The 22,188-nt window shown below is 34.2% G+C and overlaps 1 protein-coding gene across 5 annotated transcripts in view; it reads left to right on the top strand.

Moving 5' to 3' along the window:
• Positions 1 to 22,188, top strand: part of G2E3 (G2/M-phase specific E3 ubiquitin protein ligase) — a 69,791-nt gene that overhangs the window by 28,194 nt on the left and 19,409 nt on the right. For 3 of the 5 annotated variants that reach the window (XM_036450831.2, XM_036450850.2, XM_036450840.2), the window contains 10 exons: positions 1,037 to 1,134; positions 3,026 to 3,127; positions 4,379 to 4,503; positions 5,804 to 5,969; positions 8,966 to 9,072; positions 9,726 to 9,842; positions 13,019 to 13,143; positions 13,249 to 13,381; positions 15,488 to 15,795; positions 21,064 to 21,245. In XM_036450831.2, coding sequence (XP_036306724.1) covers positions 1,037 to 1,134; positions 3,026 to 3,127; positions 4,379 to 4,503; positions 5,804 to 5,969; positions 8,966 to 9,072; positions 9,726 to 9,842; positions 13,019 to 13,143; positions 13,249 to 13,381; positions 15,488 to 15,795; positions 21,064 to 21,245 — 1,463 coding nt within the window. Of the gene's footprint in view, positions 1 to 1,036; positions 1,135 to 2,985; positions 3,128 to 4,378; positions 4,504 to 5,803; positions 5,970 to 8,965; positions 9,073 to 9,725; positions 9,843 to 13,018; positions 13,144 to 13,248; positions 13,382 to 15,487; positions 15,796 to 21,063; positions 21,246 to 22,188 lie in introns of all 5 variants that reach the window. The other 2 variants (XM_045585179.1, XM_045585173.1) reach the window with 2 other exon arrangements.

Below are 22,188 nucleotides of genomic sequence, written 5' to 3' on the forward strand. Positions count from 1 at the left end.
TGATAATGGTCAGACTCCAGCCCTGAGAAAGTTCTGATGTAGGCAAAACAAAGGCAAGCATCTGAGCCCATCTCCTCAGGGAGCCTCTACACAGGTCAAAACAAACAGTAATATTTCTTTGAGAACAAAGTCTATATTACCTCCTCTTGGACAATCCACATCAGAAACATGGGCCATTGCACTTAAGGCCATTGCCCAGCTGGAGACTGGGAGGTGGGATGTGGTGGGTGTTAAAATACCATAAAATTCTCATCAAAATATAGCAACTTCTTTATTAAGCAGTAGAGCCCCGGTGCATGAAATTCATGCTTGGGTACGGTACCTAGGCCTAGCCTGCAATCAGGGCCATCTTCCCCGTTGCTGGCAATTCGTCCCACCCCTGCCTTCGCCCACCCTGGTTCCCCGTTTGTCATGGGTGATTGGAGCCTGATGGCCGGGGAGAGGGACCGAGAGGTGGGCCATTCCTGCCCACTTGCTGGCCACATCCCCGCCACGGGTCACCCTCTATGTAGGGGGCAGCTGGTGGGACGGGGGCCTTGGCCTGGTGCTCTCCGCATTTTCCGCTACCCACCTCTGGGTCCCTGTTTGCCATCCTGCACTGGTAGCCTGCCAGGCGGGGAAGGAGACCAAGAGGCAGGCAGTGCACCTCGTAGTTATTGGTCTAGCAGTTGGTCTGGTCATTCTGCTGTTATGGTCGCTGGGCTCTTATATAGGATCCTTCTAATTGTAAGATTTCAGTTTCTGAAAATTTGATTTTGACAGTTTTTGGCAGCTTAATCATTGCTTTAATGGGGTTTTGAAGACTACTAATCCATTGTTTTCATGATGTTACCTTGCAAGTTTCCATTTTAAAAGTCACATTATTTTAGAAGTAGTTGTTGAAATTTTAAGTTACTGACAACAATAAGATGTGATTTGCTCATGCAGAAAGAATTGAACACATCAATTTAAAAAAGCACTAATTCCATAGGGTTGTTTTTTTTTTTTGAAAATTTACAAAATATTTTTCCTATCTAATTTACTTTTTCACTGTTAGCTTGTGTTTTCTGTCGAAAAAATGATGATTGTCCTAATAAATATGGAGAAAAGAAAATTAATGAGCAATGGAATCTCACTGTACATTACTATTGTTTGGTGAGTATAATTTATAAGTAAATCTTAGAAATTCGATGTTCTTCTAAAGAAGAGAATTAGATCCTGATGATTGGTTTTTGAGAATTAGATAAGTGATTTAACTTTTCTGGCTCTAATTTTGCCTATATGTAAAAATAAGGTTTTCATTTTTCAAATTCTAACATTCTGTAATTACTTGGCTTATTTTAAAGATCTGCCATCATTGCCTATTTATTTTTTCCTAACCTTCTGACTAAAGGTAATAAATATTTGTAGAAAAGGAAATAAGTTAATTTCAGGTGGGTCACTCAAAAGAGAAGAAAAAAATAATTTCACACTGAAAATTAGCCTAATTTATTTCCCATTCCCTCCAACAATTTCTTGACTCACTGAATCTGTGTCTTAAATTCTTATTTTCTGGGTACCTCTTTAGGTTTGTTCACAGCATGGAATTTGGCTTCCTCCAGAGCAAGTGAAGAAAAAGAAAGAGGGGATAGGTAGATAGATACACCAACATGGAATCATGTGACCTAGTCTTCACAGTCACATATCACTGTCACTTTTGCTTTGTGCTCTTGGTTAGAAGCTAGTTATTAAGTGTTAATTCACATTCAAGTTAGACTCCACTTTTTAAAGGAAAGAGTATCAACTAATTTGGGGACATATTTTTAAACCTACCACAGTATTCATGTTAAAATTCTTTAGATCCTTCCTTGAGAAAACATATAACATATTCCTTGGTGGTTCTGTAAGACTAGTTTTGTGTCTCAATTACCCTATGGATTAAATAAACTTCTAGACTGGCCTAAGAACCTAATTCCTTTATAGCAAGAGTAGAGAAAACTTAACATTGGCATTCCATTTTTTTTTTGTAAATTGGGATTTATTATATTTTACATAACAAGGAAACTTTTTCATTTTTCTAAGACTTTATTTTAGTTTTTATATAGAATTAAGAGAGCTATTTTATTAGTCTATTTTCCTCTCATAACTAATTCCTAAGTAATGTATATCACTTGGGTTGTTTTTTTTTTAGCAGATATTATATTGATTAAGCCTATTTAAGCACTTTGATATTGTCAATACTTTGAAGTATTTTTGCAATATTTATATATTTTTAAGTTGATCACATTAAATTTTTATATTCTCTTGTATAATAATTCAGAAAGATACTGACCCTAAACCCAACATGTATAAGATTCTATTTCACTGTGAACAAGTAATGTTACCAATGGCAATTGAATGTTACAGTTGAAAGTGACTTATTGATAATCTAGTCCGGTGTTTTTATTTTTGTGTTAAGGTCATTCATATTGAATTACTTGCTGAGGGTTCCAGAAAGTTGGATTCGAGCCTGGTTTGAAGCCAGGACTTATTTATTCACAGCCCCATGCTTTTTTTTGATTCATGCTCCTTTAAATTGTTTAAACTAAAGTTAAAAATCAGATTTTTAAAAATTTAATGAACATTATGTTAATTGTAATTCAATAGGTTTCCCTGTAAATATGCCTAATATGATTTAGGTTTACATCTAGCCTGAAATATCACTAATAATCTATATTATCTCCCTAGTATTTACTGTTAGTACATTTACACCTTTCAGTATTTACCACTTTTCTCCCATAAAACTTAATTATAGGTATTTTTTGTTTTTCTTCCTTTCTTTCTTCCTTTGTCTGTTATTTCCTGAAATATTTTAGAAACTAGTTTGGTTATTTGAACTATTAATATACAGTGTCTTTCAAATAAGAAAATGTGAGTAGCCTCTTACTTTGATCATAAAAAATAACTATTATAGGTAAAAGGTACTTGAAATTCTAGCTGTTTTATTATTAAAATATTATAGGTAATATAATTTTTATTCCAAACTAGTTTTTTAGAGTTTATTTTCTAATTGAAAACATATTTATAGTTAATGTCAAGTGGAATTTGGCAGAGAGGTAAAGAAGAAGAAGGAGTTTATGGTTTCCTAATAGAAGACATAAGAAAAGAAGTGAATAGAGCTTCTAAATTGGTAAGTAAATTATTTTACTCATTATAGTAAATACTATAAATATTGTTAATACTAGGGAAGTCTTCTTTATCAGTTTCTCCACTAGAAATTTTTAAGACTTTGATTTTATGTTCCAGTGCTTGCTTTTGTCAAATATGGTGAATTTAGAGCATTTGCATTTTTGCAGGTGAAAGGGAACATAACCGCCCCTGGATAATATATATGACAATATTGATTTTCACTTCCTTATCTTATTCCAACCAACCCATCATTTCACCCACATTTACCATCAGAATTATGGACACACTTCTACTCACTGTTCTTCAAACTTCAGTCCTGAGTCATCAAGCCATTCACTTTTCATTCTTCTAACTCAGTTGTTGGGTTGAAATGATGGGTTGAAGTAAAAATTACACAAGTATGAAGACCAGTAGTTTGTGATCTCCACAGCTCTTTGGCCCTTCTGTGACATTGTGTGCTGTGTTCAGTGCTTTCTCCTGTTCTCCAAAATAAGTATTCTAAACTTTTAACTCCTCTCTCATTTCATTATAATATGAGAATCTACGCTGTGATAGCTACTAGATGATGTGCTAGGAAAGGACTGTGGGTCTCCAAGTGCTCTGAGTAGAAATACAATAATTTCATCCTCATATGGTCTTCCCCTCTGTGTGTCTGTCTTAAATCTCCCCCTCCAAAGACATCAGTCATTTGATTTAGGGACCCCTCTAAATCCAGGATAATCTCATCTTTAGTTCCTTAACTTACTTCTACAAAGACCCTATTTCCAAATAAGGTCACGTTCATTCAGGTATCAGGAATTAAGACTCGAATATATCTTTTTAGGGGTCACTATTAACTTATTATAAGTATCTAATACTTTTTTGTTGTTGTTGTTAGGATAGAGTGATCCTAGCCATTTCTTTTTACAGGTTGGCTTTTAGTATTGTTATTACTATTTTCCTTGGTGAATATTTCCTAATTATGTGTTTTCATTGGAAATTTGAGTGAAACTTCTTTTTCTCATTCACATATTAGGTTACAGATGTTTCCTATATCAGAAATTATTGTAGGAGTGAATCTTTAGTGTCTCTACATTGTTTCTGGGTAGAAAAATTTTCAGGATATTTCTTTAATATACTATCACCACAGCTATTTTCTATATGACCCTATTAATTTTCAGACTCCTCAAAAGGAATATTTATTTATACCTTGATCATAGTATGGTGCTCAGTTTTTCTATGTTATGCCCTATTCTTTTTTTTTTTCTTCTAGAAATGTTGTATTTGTAAGAAAAATGGTGCTTCAATTGGATGTGTTGCACCTCGATGTAAACGAAGTTATCATTTCCCGTGTGGACTTCAGAAAGAGTGTATTTTCCAGTTCACTGGCAATTTTGCGTGAGTTAACTGTTGAATGTGTGAAAGATGATGGTTAAAGAAAAGTCAGTAATGAATATGGATATTCCAATTATATAATTCCTTTGTTAATTTTTTTTCAAAGCTGCATTGAGTTTCTACAGTGTGTGTGATTTTATATACATACATATATGTGTGTGTGTGTGTGTGTGTGTGTGTGTATATATATATATATATATATATATATATATATATATATATATATGGGGGAGAGAGAGAGAGAGAGAGAGAGAGAGAGAGAGAGAGAAGGGAGAGAGGGAGAGAGGGAGGAGGAAGGGGGGATGACGGGGGTGGGGTACTTGAAATTTTGATATAAAATTTGTTGCTTGCTGATTTAAATTTAAAATTGGAAAGAATTAATGTGTATGTTAGCTCATACTTGTAACTTTTTATTTTTATTTTTTTCATTTCATTGTATATGTGCAGTCATACCTATCTGGACAGTCTTGAGATTTGCCTCTTTTATGGAGTCATTTCTGTCTGCAAAGTCTTAAGAATAGTCATATATGAAATGGGCTTATTTACCTTTAACTTTCAGCTCTAGAGTATAATCTGGAACTGTTAATGTATACTCAGAGTCAGTGAAAATTTTTACCTTATATAATTTTAGATTTTTGTATCTTTAGATCTACCAGTAATAGTTCAGTTTTCTTTCGTGGAGCCATATTTACTTCTCCTAGTGTAAACTGAAGGCATATAAATTTGGAATGCAAAAAAGTAGATATTGCTCCCCTGGGATGCTCCTAAAAATACTGCTTCTTGAATCTAGCTTTAAACAAAATTTTTATAAATTTTGATATTAGATATCATGAGTATTCTATTTCTTTTAGTCCTTGTGATCTTGACCAATTTAATGAATTTTTACTATGTAAAAAAAAACCCTGCATTTAAATATATAATACAAATGGAAATAAATTTAGTGGATTAGGAATAAGTTATTTTTATGTTATCTGTTATATGATTAAATATTTAAATGTTAAGTTACTTTAATTTTGTGCAGTGTTTAATATAATGGTGTGTATATTCTGTTACTAACAATCTTATATAGAATTCTCAACATAATATTAGTTGCTGAGATTCTGTGAGGGAAGGCTTACCACGTTTTGAAAGTTCAGTTAAACATGGTCATAGATTGTGAAACTGACTTATAATTTCAAAGATCCAGTCTGTTGTAGGTTAATTATGAGAGAGATAGAAATGAAGTTTCTCTTATAAATGTGAACTGTAATGCTATCCTAATTATGCTTTATAATTTATTAGATGTTGATTTTAAATAATTTAGGTCATTTTGTTGGAACCATCGACCTGTTCAAATAATTACACCTAATAATTATAGAGACTCCTTACCATGCACCATTTGCTTGGAATTTATTGAGCCTATTCCAACTTATAGCATATTACGAAGTCCTTGTTGTAAGAATGCTTGGTTTCATAGAGACTGTTTACAGGTAAGATGTTTTAGAAGCTTTTTCTGATATAAAATTTGTTGCTTGCTGATTTAAATTTAAAATTGGAAAGAATTAATGTGTACGTTAGCTCATACTACTTGTAACTTCTTATTTTTATTTTTTTCATTTCAATAAATCTTTATTGTTCAGATTATTACAATTGTTCCTCTTTTCCCCCCCATAACTCCCCTCCACCCGGTTCCCACCCCACCTTATGTCCTTTACCCTTCCCCTCCCCCCCACTGTCCTCATCCATAGGTGTACGATTTCTGTCCAGTCTTTTCCCCCACCCCCACACCCTCTTCCCCCTGAGAATTGTCAGTCCACTCCCTTTCTATGCCCCCTGATTCTATTATATTCACAAGATTATTCTGTTCATCAGATTTTTTATTAACATGATTTTCAGATTCACTTGTTGATAGATATGTATTTATTGTTCATAATTTTTATCTTTACCTTTTTCTTCTTCTTCCTCTTCTTAAAGAGTACCTTTCGCATTTCATATAATACTGGTTTGGCAGTGATGAACTTCTTTAGCTTTTTCTTATCTGTGAAGCTCTTTATCTGACCTTCAATTCTGAATGATAACTTGGCTGGGTAGATTAATCTTGGTTGTAGGTTCTTGCTCAGTGGTTGTAGAATATTGGCTGTGCACCAGAGGCTGTCAGGTTTGATTCCAGGTCAAGGGCATGTACTTGGTTTGCTGGTTTGATCACCGGCCCTAGTTGAGGTTTGCACTGGATGCAACCAATCGCTGTGTTTCTCTCATATTGATGCTGCTCTCTCACGCACCAACCTTCCCTTTCATTTCACTGTCTATTAAAAAAAAAAAAAGGAGAGGGGGAAATCAATGGGAGAAATAACCTTGGGTAAGGGTTAAACAACAACAAAAATATAGCCACATGGATACTTTTCTCTTATATAAGTATTAATAAGCAATTGTTTCTTGACTGGAGTTCATATTCTCTATAGGAGCTACAGTGGCTTTTCCACCATAGTACTAGAGTCTTAATGAAATAATAAATGGAATCTGCCCTATCTAGATAGCTACAATAATATCTGAGTAATTTTTTTTAAATATCTGAACTTCATTAATATAAGAGTCAAAAGTAAAAACCTATGCAATAGAATGCAAAATTTTGAAAAAAAGTAGTATGCAAAAATTTCATTGTTTTTACCACTACAAATGCTATATACATTGGAATTTTGTGAAGAAGAGACTATAGGTTGATATATTATAAAAGAAATTAATGGACTCCAGCTGTTGTGCCTAAGTTAGCATCGACTCATGCACCAAGAGGTGGGTTTGATTCCCAGTCCCGGGTTGCAGGCTAGATCCCTGATGTGGACTGCAGGAGGCAGCCAAGCCAATTGATGTTTCTGTCTTCCTCTCCCTCTCACTTCCTCTCTAAAAAATAAAAATAAAAATGTTAATAAAAACATATTAAAATTAATGGAAACTTTTCACTCTGGCTATGTAGAGAATTGTCACTATTCTTGTTCATTTTGGATTTCTCCTTCATTGTTCTGGTCTTGGCATCTTCCATATGGCCTCTGGTGTTTTTTCCTCCATACTACACACTTACTTTTTGTATCACATCCTATATATATATTTTAATATGTGTTACAATTGCTTGCCGACCCTTTAGGTTTAGATTTCAGAAAATTGTTGCTTTCCTATCACGTGTGTGTGTGTGTGTGTGTGTGTGTGTGTGTGTGTGTGTGTGTGTTTTACTTGGTAGTAATTTGAACCTGTGTTCCTATTTGTTCACTTGTTCTTCACCATCTGAAAATGATTCCCCAATCCAAGTCTGTCAGATCTACCTAATAGATAATTTGTGTACACTTTTTTTGTTGCTGTTCTCTCTGTTTTAACTAGATTTTTTGTAGGAACCTACTGAACTGGTCTTTCTCCTGCATGCCTTAGTTCCTGTAATTTTTTCACACTATAGGTTTTGATTTACCAGTTTAGCCTCCTTATTTAGTTTACTATGGCCAGCATGTCATCCCTAAGTATATTAATTAGTTTTCTAATTACATGTGGTTCCTATTACCACTTAATTTGATATATGCTATTTTCTAGTTTTGTAATGTCTTTTGTCCCATTTTCCTGGCAGACTCCTATGTCTTCCAAAATTAGCTTTGACCTTACCATCCATGTGACATTTTTGTTAGGCTCTTATATAGACTGAGGTACTTCTTCCTTTCTCTTCCATGTATATACTTAAAAAAAACACACACACGCAAAACACACACACACAAAAAAAAACAAAACAAAAAACTTGTACACTATATTAGAATTGTAAACTCTATGCCTACTCACAATCATTTTATATTTCTGTTTTTTGGTACATTGCATAGTGTTTGGTGCCCATATAGTAGGGATTACTATAGTACATATTTGTTAATGAAGGTGTGCTGTTAGTTTTGTGGTATTTTTTACTGGGTATTGGCTACTCTTTTTAGTATGGTTATAGTTTTCTGTTCCCTTTTGCATACCCTTCTTTGCCTGCTGCTTTTGTATTTGTAGTAACTGAAGAATGAGACTAGGTTTTAATTTCTCCCCTATTAGGAAGAAAACTAACAGAGTGAGTTAAAAATAGAATCAAGGATACTTTTTATGTAGCACTTATTTAAATATATTTCCTAGATGAAGCAACTCAAGATTTTTACTATTTTATTCACAGACATGGCCAACACAAAATTTGGGAACAGAAATGATATTAGACACCAAAGGTTAAGAAGAATATATGGGTGAATATATAGTAAAGATAAGAACAGTGAATTCATTAGCTTAAGTTTTTTTGCCATTGGGAAAAAGACCTCCAAATTTTAGCAGTGGGATAACTTAGTTTATCAAAGTTTGAGAACCATTAGTGTACAAAATAAGATTTCATTATATATTGAGTGAAAAGTAACACATATTCTGTAAGTTATAAAATTTATAACCTAATATATTGTTAAATTAATAGATTTTCTATTTTTTTTAACTCCAGATTCAAGCAATAAATGCAGGAGTGTTTTTCTTTAGGTGCACAGTATGCAATAATAGCGACATATTTCAGAAAGAGATGTTGAGAATGGGAATTCATATTCCTGAAAAGTGAGTAATATTTTTGACAAAAGATATTTTATAAATAGGATTTAATAGCAGTATAAATAGTCATTTATGTCTGATTATGTAATAATGGAGAAGCAGCAACTTCAAATGGGGAAATGTAAAGCAGCCCCTGCCACCTCCTTTTCCCTCCTAGATTGCTGGTTCTTGAGAGCAGGGACTGCGACTTAAATTCTCATAAGTTGATTTGTAGTCTCTTAATAAACATCTTAGTTGTATGTAATGTTGATTGATTTATATAGAAGTATAGTAGGCTTCAAAATGATATGTATAAATTAAGAGAATCAAGATGTGATTTTAAATGTCTGATCAGAATTTTTTTAGTACTTAAAAGTGAGGAATCCCAAAATAATGGTACTAAACTTGAAATAAATGGAAGTAAAATGTTAAATATGTGAATTAGAAAATTTCTTCTTAAATTTTCAGTTAGCATTTGAAAATTCGCTGTGAGACTACATTTAGGCTAAAATGACACTAAGGGAATTGTATCTTGAAGAGAATGATTAATCTTAAAAAACAAATTTTAGCCTCATTCCTGAGTACTGTTATGTGAAAAGTTTTTCTTTTTAAGTTCATTACCGATCCTTTTATGTAACATTTTAGATCAAAGTATATTTTACGTCTTGCTTCACTTACAGAGATGCATCTTGGGAATTAGAGGAAAATGCTTATCAAGAGCTTCTACAGCACTATGAGCATTGCGATGTACGAAGATGTCGTTGCAAGGAAGGTCGAGACTATAATGTGCCTAATAGGTATACCAGGAAGTTCAGTTGTTCTTTATTCATATTCTTATTGCAACCTTCAGCTTAGAAAGCAGAGTTATATCGATAGTTAGTGAAATATATTTGCTCTTAAGATGTTTGAAGTTTTAATTTTATTAAATGTATATTTACATCTGTTTATAGAAAAGTTATTACACTCAGCATAATTGCAACTTATTTTCTTGGTGTATTTTTGTAAGGCTCTATTTTCTAGTGCTGCACTGGTTCTGTACGGTAGCCACTAGGCACATGTGGCTTTTGAACACTTGAAGTGTGGCTATTCCCAAATACACACTGAAGACATAGTATGTATCCTAGTTAACTAGGGCTGCCATGCAAAATACCACAAACTAGATGCCTTAATAGAAGTTTGTTTCTACTACTCACAATTCTAGAGGCTAGAAGTCCATGATAAAGGTATCCACAGATTTGACTTCTGAAACTTCTTGACTTGCACATGACTCCCTTCTTGCTATATTTTCACATGATTGTCCCTCTTTCTATGTCTAGACATAGTGGATTAGGGTCCACATATGACTTCAGTTTATCTTAATTATCTCTTTAAAGGCCCTATCTCCAAGCACAGTCACATTGTGAGGTACTGGGTGTTAGGACTCCCAACGCATGAATTTTGGGTAGACACAATCTAGCCTATAACAGTTAAGAAAAAATAAGTGAAAACATCTTAATAATTTCATATTGATTACTTATTTAACATAATGATATTTTGGAAATACTCATTCAGATTCATTGCACTTATTTTATTTTTAAATTATTTTTTAAAAAAAGTTTTATTGATTTCAAAGAGGAAGGTAAAGGGAGGGGAGAGAGAGAGAGAAAGAGAGAGAGAGAAACATTAATGATGAGAGAGAATCATTGATCAGCTACCTCCTGCATGCCCCCTACTGGGAATCAAGCCCACATCTGGGCATATGTCCTGACCAGGAATCGAACTGTGACCACCTAGTTCATAGGTGGATGCCTACTACTGAGCAACACCAGCTGAGTGCACCTATTTATTTTACCTTTTAAATATGGTTATTAGAAAAATTTAAGTGACATATGTAATTTGCATTGTACTTCTATTGGATGGCCCTGTTTAGAAAGAATTTAACTAGATTAAACTAGCAGTGTTTCTTTTAGATTATAAAAAGGGTTTAGCATTTGAAATTTATTGATTACACCTTTATAATGTCAGTAGATATTTTTTTAAATGCAGAATAAAAAGTAACAAAACCAGTTTTGTCACAATTTGTGTAGGAAATTTCATTAAATTTGTATCCCTGTTATACAGTATTATTTGAACATGGCAAGGTGAAACCTAAAGTGCAGAGCATAATATTGGGAGCCTTGCCCCTCATGGAAAGTGAGCTACTTCTCATTTGGGAAGACTCTACTGAGATTTTGGCAGCTTTGGAATGTTTCCCCCAAGCAGCTATTTGCCCTCCTGATTTTCCATTCTGAGCTGGGTTTTCCCTGCACTATTCTTTTTACAGTATGATCGACTATTTAAATTGTCATTGTCATTAGACTAAAAATTCTTTAAGGGTGGATATCTCTTTGAAGATATCAAGTAAGGTGCATTTACATTACTTAATATGATGACTGTATATTCAGTAATAGTACATTCTCAAGGGTTGTGTTGAAGCACATATTAGATAATTGCAAACAATAAAGCACTTTAGAGTTCTAAGAAGCAATGCATTCATTAATAATGGCTTTTTCTAAATTCAGTTTAGGCTGTTTAAAACCACTGGCCCATCAGTAGCTGCTAGACTTCCTTTTTTCCTGGCAACTACTTGAGATTGCTATCCCTTGTGTTTTCTCATGGGATACGGTTACCTACTATATAAATCTTTTCTTTTTAATCTCACTTCCTCTCATCCTAGTGATAGGAAGGCAGTTTTACTGAAAGACAACATAGTATAATGGTTAGCAGCATGGGTCTGACAGCAGGTAAAGTGGGTTGGAAGCCTCCATTAGAGACTTACTACCAAAGTAAATTTGATTGGGCAAGTTATTTACCGCACTATGCTTCGGTTTCCTCTTCTTTAAAAATGGATACAACAGTGGTTTTTCTCTACCTTCTAAAATTGTGAGGATTAAGCTTTTCATGTAAAGAATGAAAACTGGGCCCAGCCGGTGTGCCTCAGTGTTGAACATCCACCTCTAAACCAGGAGGTCATGGTTAGATTCCTTGTTAGGGCATATGCTTGGTTGCGGGCTTGCTTCCCAGTAAGGGGCTCTCTCCTCATTGATATTTCTACCTGTCTCTCCCTCTCCTTTCCTCCCTAAAATCAACTAAAATATATATAAAGAATGAGAACTGGGCCTGGTGTATAATAAACATTTATGTTAGCTATCATCTTTCTTTCTCTTCATTATTAGTTGGCAGAACTATCTGGGGAAGAGGAGCTGGGACACATACTTACAGACCCACGTTCACACAAAGGGAGTTTGCCAACACCTACCAGATGGGAGGATATATAGTTACCTCTCTCATCACCTACACATCTACACCCTCAGGAAGAATACCCATCTTTATAGAGACAGAGTCTACTCAAAACCAAAGAAGGGGCCACACATGACAATCCCTACCTATACTCGTACAGAAAATGTAAATATGTACTTGCATACATGCAATACAGTGGATGGAAAGTGGGAGGAAACAGATAAGAGAGAGAGCAAATATGGGCCTGGAACAAGTCTGGGTCCCGAGGAGCTGCACAATACCTGAATTGTCTCAGCAAGCTTTTTGTAGGAAATAATTCCTCATCTTGGATGAGAAAGATAATATTTTAAGTAAGGTAAGATATTTACTGAATGTCTCTTCCATATCAGATACACTGGCATAGTAATTGCCAAATATAAAATAAAGATTCTTTTCCTTCTTTAATCCTATTTCTGATGTTTATATTCTTTGTTGTATGTACATGTTCATATACATGTTGATACTTAGAGAATATTTAAAGGAGAAGATTATAAACAAATAATGAAATAGAAAAATGTGCTTTAAGAAAAAGTAATGCAGTAGCAATGCAGATAATCTATTTTTCCTCCTTTGGGTTGGTTTTGTGTGTGAAGTGAACAGTGAGGCCTGTGGCAATGTGGGAATTTGCCTAAGTTAATATCAAAATGTCAATACTTGCTTTCCTTTATCTCCTCAGCAAATGGGAAATAAAGCGTTGTCAGTCTTGTGGTTCTAGTGGGACACATTTAGCCTGTTCCTCACTACAATCGTGGGAACAAAATTGGGAGTGTTTGGACTGTAGAGGTATTACCTACAACTCAGGTAACATTTTGTAATTTTGAATAAAGATGTTCTTATTCAAATACATATTATTTAAAAGTTTCTACCTATATTCTGTTATGCTCACATTGGATTTTAAATCTGCAGGAGATTTCCAAAAAGCCAAAAAACATACATTACCCAACACTAACAATGTTGAAATAAATGATTGCTTGTTGGAAGAATCATCACCTAAGTCATCCAGACAGTCACCTGGAGCCCAGCAAAAAGATCTGATGAGGTGTGTATTTTGAACTGGAAAAAAATATAAAACTCTATTCTGAGAAAACGAATAGGAAGTGGCTGTATACACCTAGAATACTAGCTGAACTTTACAGTAGCCTGCAAGAATGTTTTTCAAACAACAGGACCCAACATTTGATCATGAAATCATGCAACCCAGCATTTAGAGAAGAAAGTGAAACAGGATAGATTAGAATATAAAGTATCATATTGCACTGCAAATAGAAAGAATGTATGTAAAATAATTTTAGTATTTTTAAAAATATATATTTTATTGATTTTTTACAGAGAGGAAGAGAGAGGGATAGTTAGAAACATCAATGAGAGAAACATTGATCAGCTGCCTCTTGCACACCCCCCCTACTGGGGATGTGCCCGCAACCAAGGTACATGCCCTTGACCGGAATCGAACCTGGGACCTTTCAGTCCACAGGCCAAGGCTCTATCCACTGACCCAACCGGTTTTGGCTAATTTTAGTATTTAATTGTATATGGACTCATGATGTAAAACACATTTTTATTATATATAATTTTTAAAATATTTTAAAAACAGATTTGGAAAATGTGCTTAAACTGTTATTTGGTTATAGAGCAAGACAGGAAATTAAATAACATGAATATCATGTTACTTTGTTAAAAGAAGGAAATATATTTAATATAGTTAATTTTTAAATTTTGTAATCATTTGCTTAATGTATTCACTATAAATCTCAGATAAAATGTCATTTGTTTAGGAAGCTTAAGGCATACTGACAAGTATTATTTTATTAATGCCTAACTTTCATAAGACAACAAAATGAGTAACTTTGAAAATCACTCTTAACCATTTAAATAAAACTAGAATTACATCTTCATATTATGTCAGGTATTTGTCCAACTGAAGTTATGATTTTTAAGCATATGTATGGCTTAATAAAAAAAAAAAAGTTCATAGAGTCTTGTAGCCAATAGGGAAAAAATAGACAAAAGTAATATTAGTAGCTAAGTATGAGGAAGTACTTCCTTACTAAAAATTATATCAAGTTAAAATTTAGAAGGACAAGAGAATTTTTGTGAAAATATTTGATAACTAGATTTGAAGATAGGAGTGATACTATTTATAAAGTGAAGAATTGCTGTTTATTTTTATTTTTTTAGAATTGCTGTTTTAAAATACCATTGTATTAACTGAAAATTTGTTACAAATATTTTTAGTATAAAAAAGATACTCATGTTAGTTTTAAATAATTTTAATATTTAGGTTTCTAAAGATGTTATGCCAGAGAAGTTTGAGTCCTTGCACCTGCTCTAATATGTCATCATGTTCTAGAAGAATAGCATAGTATTTCTATTCCAGACAGGAGCAAGGAATCAACTTGCAACAAAATGGTTTATTTTTGAAAGATTATTTTCCAAAAGATTTTGGTTCTTTTCAACCTGGGTTAATGAATACGGTAGGGGGTTGTGTGAAGAAAGAAAAAACAAAACAAACAAACAAACAAAAAACCTGGCCCACATTGGGATATTATAATATCTTAGGATGGGAAAAATTTATAATTGATGTGTAAAGGTGATAATGACATGGTCCCAAACAGGATCATTTTGAGTACATCAATACCAAATACAGTTGGAAAAACAGGCAGGGTTGCAAATTCTCTTTATAATATTAGTTCTATTAACTTTATGGTTAAAAATACATTATAATTTCTTAAAACTATAGTACTCTTGTATAATAAGCAGAGACTATATTTATTTTTTAAAGGATCTAGTAAATATGAAATAAGGTTCAGTTAAATAAGTGTGTGGTAGTCATTGGCCAGAAAGGTCAGAGTTTGAGATTCTGACTCTTATTCCTAAATCTACTGAATTGATCAAATTTGAGATAATCATCTATCAACATTCTCATAAATTAGCTATCACATTAAATTATTCTAATTTGGTAGGAGATTGGGGAGAGTCAATAATTTTGAACTAAAGTTATAAAATAACTGTTTTGGGTTCCAGTGGCAGCATTATCTGCTTTTAGGTGAGAGATGGGAAGAACTTTTAATCTTTTTTTTTACTTTTTAACTGTATACTGCCATGTCACTTAAAACACTAAAATGTTTAAATTCATGTTTTATAGGCAAGGCAACAGATTTAGGAGAGACATTTCAACAATAATTATAGAGTTAGGATTTCAAATTATTAAAAAAACAAAAAGATTATATATCAACAAAGCCGATATCTGGAATAGTGCCTTAAACGGATTCAGAAATCAAAAGTTTAATCCTTCGTACACAATTGAAGTTGCATATGTTAATGAAAGTGATAATTTTGGAACAGAGCATCCTGGATCAAAGCAAGAATTCCTAAGTCTTTTAATGCAACATCTTGAGAACTCACCATTGTTTGAAGGGTCCTTGTCAAAGAACTTGTCCCTAAATTCTCAAGGTAATTATTTATTATTATACATACTGCATATACTATGTGTAAAGAAAGAGATGGCTGGTTAGAATTGATATTCAATACATGTGGTTAAAATGTATAATTTATATTGTTAATAAAATATTGATACAATCACAGAAAAATTGGGATGGGGCAGTAATTTTAAAAGCAAATTTTGTAGTGAGACATTTTATTTTTTATTTTTTTATTTTTATTTATTTATTTATTTATTTATTTATTTTTTTAAAGGCTTTTACTTTTTTTTTTTTTTTTTTTAATATATTTTATTGATTTTGTACAGAGAGGAAGGGAGAGAGATAGAGAGCTAGAAACATCGATGAGAGAGAGTCATCAATCAGCTGCCTCTTGCACACCCCCTACCGGGGATATGCCCGCAGCCAAGGTACATGCCCTTGACCGGAATCGAACCCGGGTCCCTCAGTCCCCAAGCCGATGCTCTATCCATTGAGCCAAACCGGTCTCGGCTATTTTTTTATTTTATTTATTGATTAAGGTATCACATATTTGTCCTCAACCCCCCATTCCAATCCCCCACCCCTTCCCACTTATGCCCCCAACCCCCCTTATAGTCCTTGACCACTGGTTAGGCTCATGTACGCACACAAGTCCTTTGGCTGATCTCTCCCTTTTATCCCCACCCTCCCTTTGAGGTCCCAACAGTCTGACCAATGGCTCCTTATCTCTGGATCTGTTCTTCTTCATCAATCTATATTGTTCATCATTTCCCCTAGATGAGTGAGATCATGTCCTACTGGAAATATAATTATAAAAATCAAAAATGAGAAGCAATACTGGTTATGCTGAAAGGCATATGAGTCAGTCTGTTGTGAGTTTCTTTCTGGGCCAACAGTTTTTGTGAGACATTTTCTTTAAAAATGTTCTTAATTTTTTTATAGCAATAACCTGCTTGCAATGATTCCATAATTAACTGCAACTTCTTAAAATGTATTTTATATTCATTCTAATTTTATTTGAATAGAGTGGGCAAATGGGATGGATGATTATCAGAGCCCTTTCAGTTCATACATTTGGAAATTGCAGTTGGTATGTTTCTTCACAACCTAGGAATTTTATAACATAACTAGTTGCCTGGTACAGGAAATTCATACATGGAGGTTCCTCAGCCCAGCCTGCACCCTATCCAATTGGGGACCCCTTAGGGCACATGTGTCAAACACAAGGCCCGCGGGCCAAATCCGTCCCGCCAGGCCTTGCAATGTGGCCCGCACCGTGCTGTCATCACTGCACTCCGCTGCGTTTCCATCACAATGACAGTTTATGACTGTTCAGTAAACCATTCGGCCTGCGATTTAAGCTGGATTTTAGATTTTGGCCCTTTCTCTGATTGAGTTTGACACCCCTACCTTAGGGGATGTCTGACTGCTGGTTTAGGCCCGATCCCACCAGCAGTCAGACATCCCTCTCGCAATCTGGGACCACTGTCTCTTAACCGCTCACATGCCTGCCTGATCATCTTCCCCTGCCAGCCTGATCACCCCTAACTGGCTCTGCCTTTGCCCCCGCCACTATAGCTTTGTCCGGAAGGAAGTCGGACGTCAGGAAGATGGCTGGTCGACCAGGTCTAATTAGCATATTACCCTTTTATTTGTTTAGATAGATTTATATAGGATAAGATTACTTAAATGGGTGTGAGGGGAGACTTTTTCAGTATGAGGAGATGCTCTTGGTAGGCAAAAATATATAATCTCTATATCTGGACTGATAGGCGGCCATATGCGCTATACTGCCAAACCAGTCATTAAAAAATTGAACCACTTTCTTACACTTTACACCAAACAGCTGTTGCCTTTAAAACTCCTCCTCAATCCCCACCTTAGGTTCTGTTCTGCCTTTGCAGTTCACCGAGATTAGGTTCTGATTGGTTGGTTTCTATGCCAGTCAGCGTCAAAAGCTCCGCCTTCTAGGCAGCCATTGGCTTCTTGCAGTTCAGCCAGGTTTGGTACTGATTAGTTGATTTCTATGTCAGTCAGTGTCAAAGGCTCCACCTCCTAGGGAATATTTGCCTCCTCACATAACTAGTTGCCTCGTACAGGAAAGTTTTGGTTCTAGTTATTTGGTTTCTATGCCAGTAATTATCTCCGGGTCTATGCTGGCAATACCCAGAGAGAAAGAGAGGCAAGGGATGATCAACAGCTGCCACAGATCTCTCCAGGCCTCTCTAAGGGCCTGATCTGCAGCCCCCTTGGCAGTCAGTGCTGGGTCTGCTGCACCTGCAGCAGCAGGAGTCAGTGCTGGGTCTCGCTGCACCTGCAGCGTGGCAATCATTGCTGAATCGCTGTACCTGCAGCGGCAGCATCAGTGCTGGGTCTCTGAAGGACTGCCTTTCTATGTTTGGTTGTCATTTGGTCATTCTGTAACATTACAGACCATGGCTCTTTATATATATAATATATATATATTTTTTTCTGGTCCACATGTAACAGATTTTTAAATGTACTTTTGCCTTTAAGAGTTTTTCTTACACAATTATGTATATGATACTTTTATGTGTTTATTTCTAGTGAGGAGTTAACATTAAAACAGGCATCTCAAAATACTGGTTAATTCTAGCATTCTGTTAGGAACTTTTATACCATTTTTGCTAATATAGGAAATTCAAAAGTGAGAAGACATTTCATTCCATTTGAATTTCTTCCTATATATTCTGTAGAACTTCCTCACTATTACCTGAAGCATCATTGAAATAATTGAGAAACTACCAAAGATTATTTGTACTATATATAGTACACACAGTTTAATTCTAAACTCAAATAAATATATGTGTTGAGTAATGTTAACTCAAGGCATTTTGGGTACAGTGGAGAGTACATGAATATAAGTCACAAATCTGAATTCATTTTGTACATATCACTTAAGTAGTTTTATATCCTTAAATTAATTACATAGTGTCTCTGGATCTCAATTTCTTAATCTGTAAAATGTGACTACTAATACATACCTTATAAGGTTGTTGAGATTTTATTATTTCAAATATTGTTGGTTTATTACTAATAATTGTTTTGAACAGTTTTTATTTATTTATTATTTTATTTTTTTTGCTAATGGTTCTTAAAAGACCCATTATAAGTTGAATTTATTTACTTTATACATTTTTCCCTCATTTTTTAAATTAAGGTATTATATGTGTACATACCTTACCAATCCCCACCCCCAAATCTCATACATGCCCTCCCTCCCCACAGTTTTTCATCCATTGGTTATGCTTATATGCATGCATACAAGTCCTTCAGTTGATCTCTTATCTTCCCGCTATAATTTGACAGTCTGTTTCTTTACTCTCTCTGAATCTATCTTTTTGTTCATCAGTTTATAATGTTCCTTATTATCCATAAATGAGTGAGATCATGTTGTGTTTTTCTTTCATTGATTGGCTTATTTCACTCAGCATAATGTTCTCCAGTTCCATCCAGCGTGCTGCAAATGATAAGAATTCCTTCTTTTTTATGGCAGCATAGTATTCCATTGTGTAGATGTACCAAAATTTTTTATTCAATCATCTGCTGACAGGCACCTAGGCTGTTTCCAAATTCTAGCTATTGTAGATTGTGCTGCTATGAACATAGGGGTACATATATATCCTTTCTGATTGGTGTTTCTACTTTCTTAGGATATATTCCTAAGAGTGGGATTACTGGGTCAAATGGAAGTTCCATTTTCAGTTTTTTTGAGGAAACTCCATACTGTTCTTGCACCAGTCTGCATTCCCACCAGCAGTGAATGAGGATTCCTTTTTCTCCGCATCCTCATCAGCACTTGTCATTTGTTGATTTGTTGATGATAGCCATTCTGACAGGTGTGAGATGGTACCGCATTGTCGTTTTGATATGCATCTCTCGAATAATTAGTGACTTTGAGCATGTTTTCATGTGCCTCTTGGCCTGCCTTTTGAAAAGATTATATTTAGGTCCATTGCCCATTTTTTAATTGGATCATTTATCTTCCTTTTATGAAGTTGCATAAGCTGTCTGTAGATGTTGGAGATTAAACCTTTATCAGTGATAACATTTGCAAATATGTTCTCCCACACAGTGGGCTTTCTGTTGTTTTGTTGATGGTTTCTTTTGCTGTAAAAAAGCTTTTTATTTTGATGTAGTCCCATTTGTTTATTTTCTCTTTAGCTTCCATTGCCCTTGCTTTGAACAGATTTTAGAAAAATAAATAAAACTTACATATTCTTTTGACTTAATCAGAGTAGTTAAAATCATTTTCACTGGCAATTTAAAAATATTGGAAACTGTAATATGGTAAAATAGCATGAATTGTTGGGATTAAATTTGTGCCATTTTGAAACATAATTTAGCACTATATATCAACAACCTTAATAATGTTCATATCCCTTTTGTCTCTCTCACATCAATGTTTTTTTCTCTCTCTCTGTCTCTTCCTAACTCCCTTCCACTCTATCTGAAAATCAATGGAAAAACATTAACAACAAAATAATGTTCATATCCCTTGAACATTATTAAATCTTAATCTATCCTAATAAAATCAAATATATACAGACAAGATTATATAAATAGGTACTGATTGTATAATGTAACTTAGTGAAGGTACTAGTAATAAAAGGATGGTTTATATTGATGCACATCTGTAAGTTAGTCTTAATGCATCCCTTAACTGTAGATTTCAATAATTTTTTAATAATATAAAAAATTTATAGTAAATTGGGAAAAAGCAGAAGTCTTACTGTTTATGTATATATTTATACACACACAAGACACAAATATACCAAAGTGTATATAATGGTTATGGTAGTGGGATTATAAATGTGCTTTTTTGAAGAGTTTCTGACCCTAACTGGTTTGGCTCAGTGGATAGAGCATCGGCCTGCGGACTGAAGGGTCTCAGGTTTGATTCCAGTCAAGGGCATGTATCTTGGTTGTGGGTACATCCCCAGCAGGAGATGTGTAGGAGGCAGCTGATCAATGTTTCTCTCTCATCGATGTTTCTATCCTTCTTTCTCCCTTCCTCTCTGTAAAAACATCAGTAAATCTATATTTAAAATAAAGTTTCTGTATATTTTTTCTATATTAAGTATTACTTTATATTCAGAAAAAATTTTGTGTGTGTTTTAGGTGAAATCTGTAGTTTATACATGTTATAGCTTCTATGAATTGCTATTTCTCCATTTATCTAATGCTTAGATTGTTTTTAATTGATTATAGATGTATTGTTGTATACGATGCATAATAATAATAGAAGTATATTTAATTTATTTCCATCTATTTACAGCTCTGAAAGAGAATCTTTATTATGAAGCTGGCAAAATGGTTGCCATATCTTTGGTTCATGGTGGTCCTTCACCTGGTTTTTTTTCTAAAACTTTGTTTAACTGCCTTGTTTTTGGACCAGAAGATACCTTTCCAACTTTAGACGATGTTTCAGACTTTGATGTGGCACAGATTTTAATCAGGGTAAGAAATGTGCATGTTTATTAAAATATAGACTACAGTCTAAATAGATTTGAATATAAATACTGGATCTACAATAGAATAATAATACTCTGTGGAGTAGCTAAGGGGTGACAATATTTCTGTTTACCTGCCGAGGAAACAACCTGTTAAAAGATAGATATAGAATGTGTTTATTAAACAGGCTGCAGCGAGCTCCTTACCTCTTATGTCCCTACATAGAGATATAACTGAAATACAGCCATTTATGAACCAGGAAGTGGCTCTCACCATACACCAAGTCTGCCAGCACCTTTTATCTTGGACTTCTCAACCTTCAAAACCCCGGGAAATAAGTGTTTGTTCTTTAATTAAAAAAAAAAAAAAAAAAAAAAAAAAGATGTAACGGTCAGACAGCTTGAGATCAAAGTACCAAGTTAGTTTAATATTGATGAAACCATTTGGAAATATGATTTCAGTCTGCTCAAAATGGCTTACTAAATTTCTGAGAACTAGATAGATTTATCTGTCCTACCAGAGACAATAGAAGGTGGATTCCTTGTTTCATGTTAGAGAGCAGATAAAAGTATGTTTTCCTGCAAGGCAGTGGACCTGAAGAGAGCAAGGACATAGTTTACCAGTCAGAAAACTCGTAATTCTTTCCATAGGGAATTATGAGTGCTAGGTTGAATTTTTTCCATGTGTAAATAAGTGGAGAGACTCAATGTTCCCACCTAAAAAGAGTTAACATTTTTTGAGCCATATACTGCACATGTTACATGTACAAACTCAGTTTAGTTATCATATGCTGGCTGCATAAGGATCATTGATTACATCAAGCACATCAAACTCAGGCTAACACAGGCAAAATAAACAATGTTTAAGATTATGTGGGCCGCAAAAAAAACAAAAGCTTCAATTTTCATAGAAACATAGGTTTATTTTGATAGACACATGCTAGATATAA

The sequence above is a fragment of the Pipistrellus kuhlii genome, unplaced genomic scaffold (genome assembly GCF_014108245.1).
Source record: "Pipistrellus kuhlii isolate mPipKuh1 unplaced genomic scaffold, mPipKuh1.p scaffold_m20_p_1, whole genome shotgun sequence".
NCBI lineage: Eukaryota > Metazoa > Chordata > Mammalia > Chiroptera > Vespertilionidae > Pipistrellus > Pipistrellus kuhlii.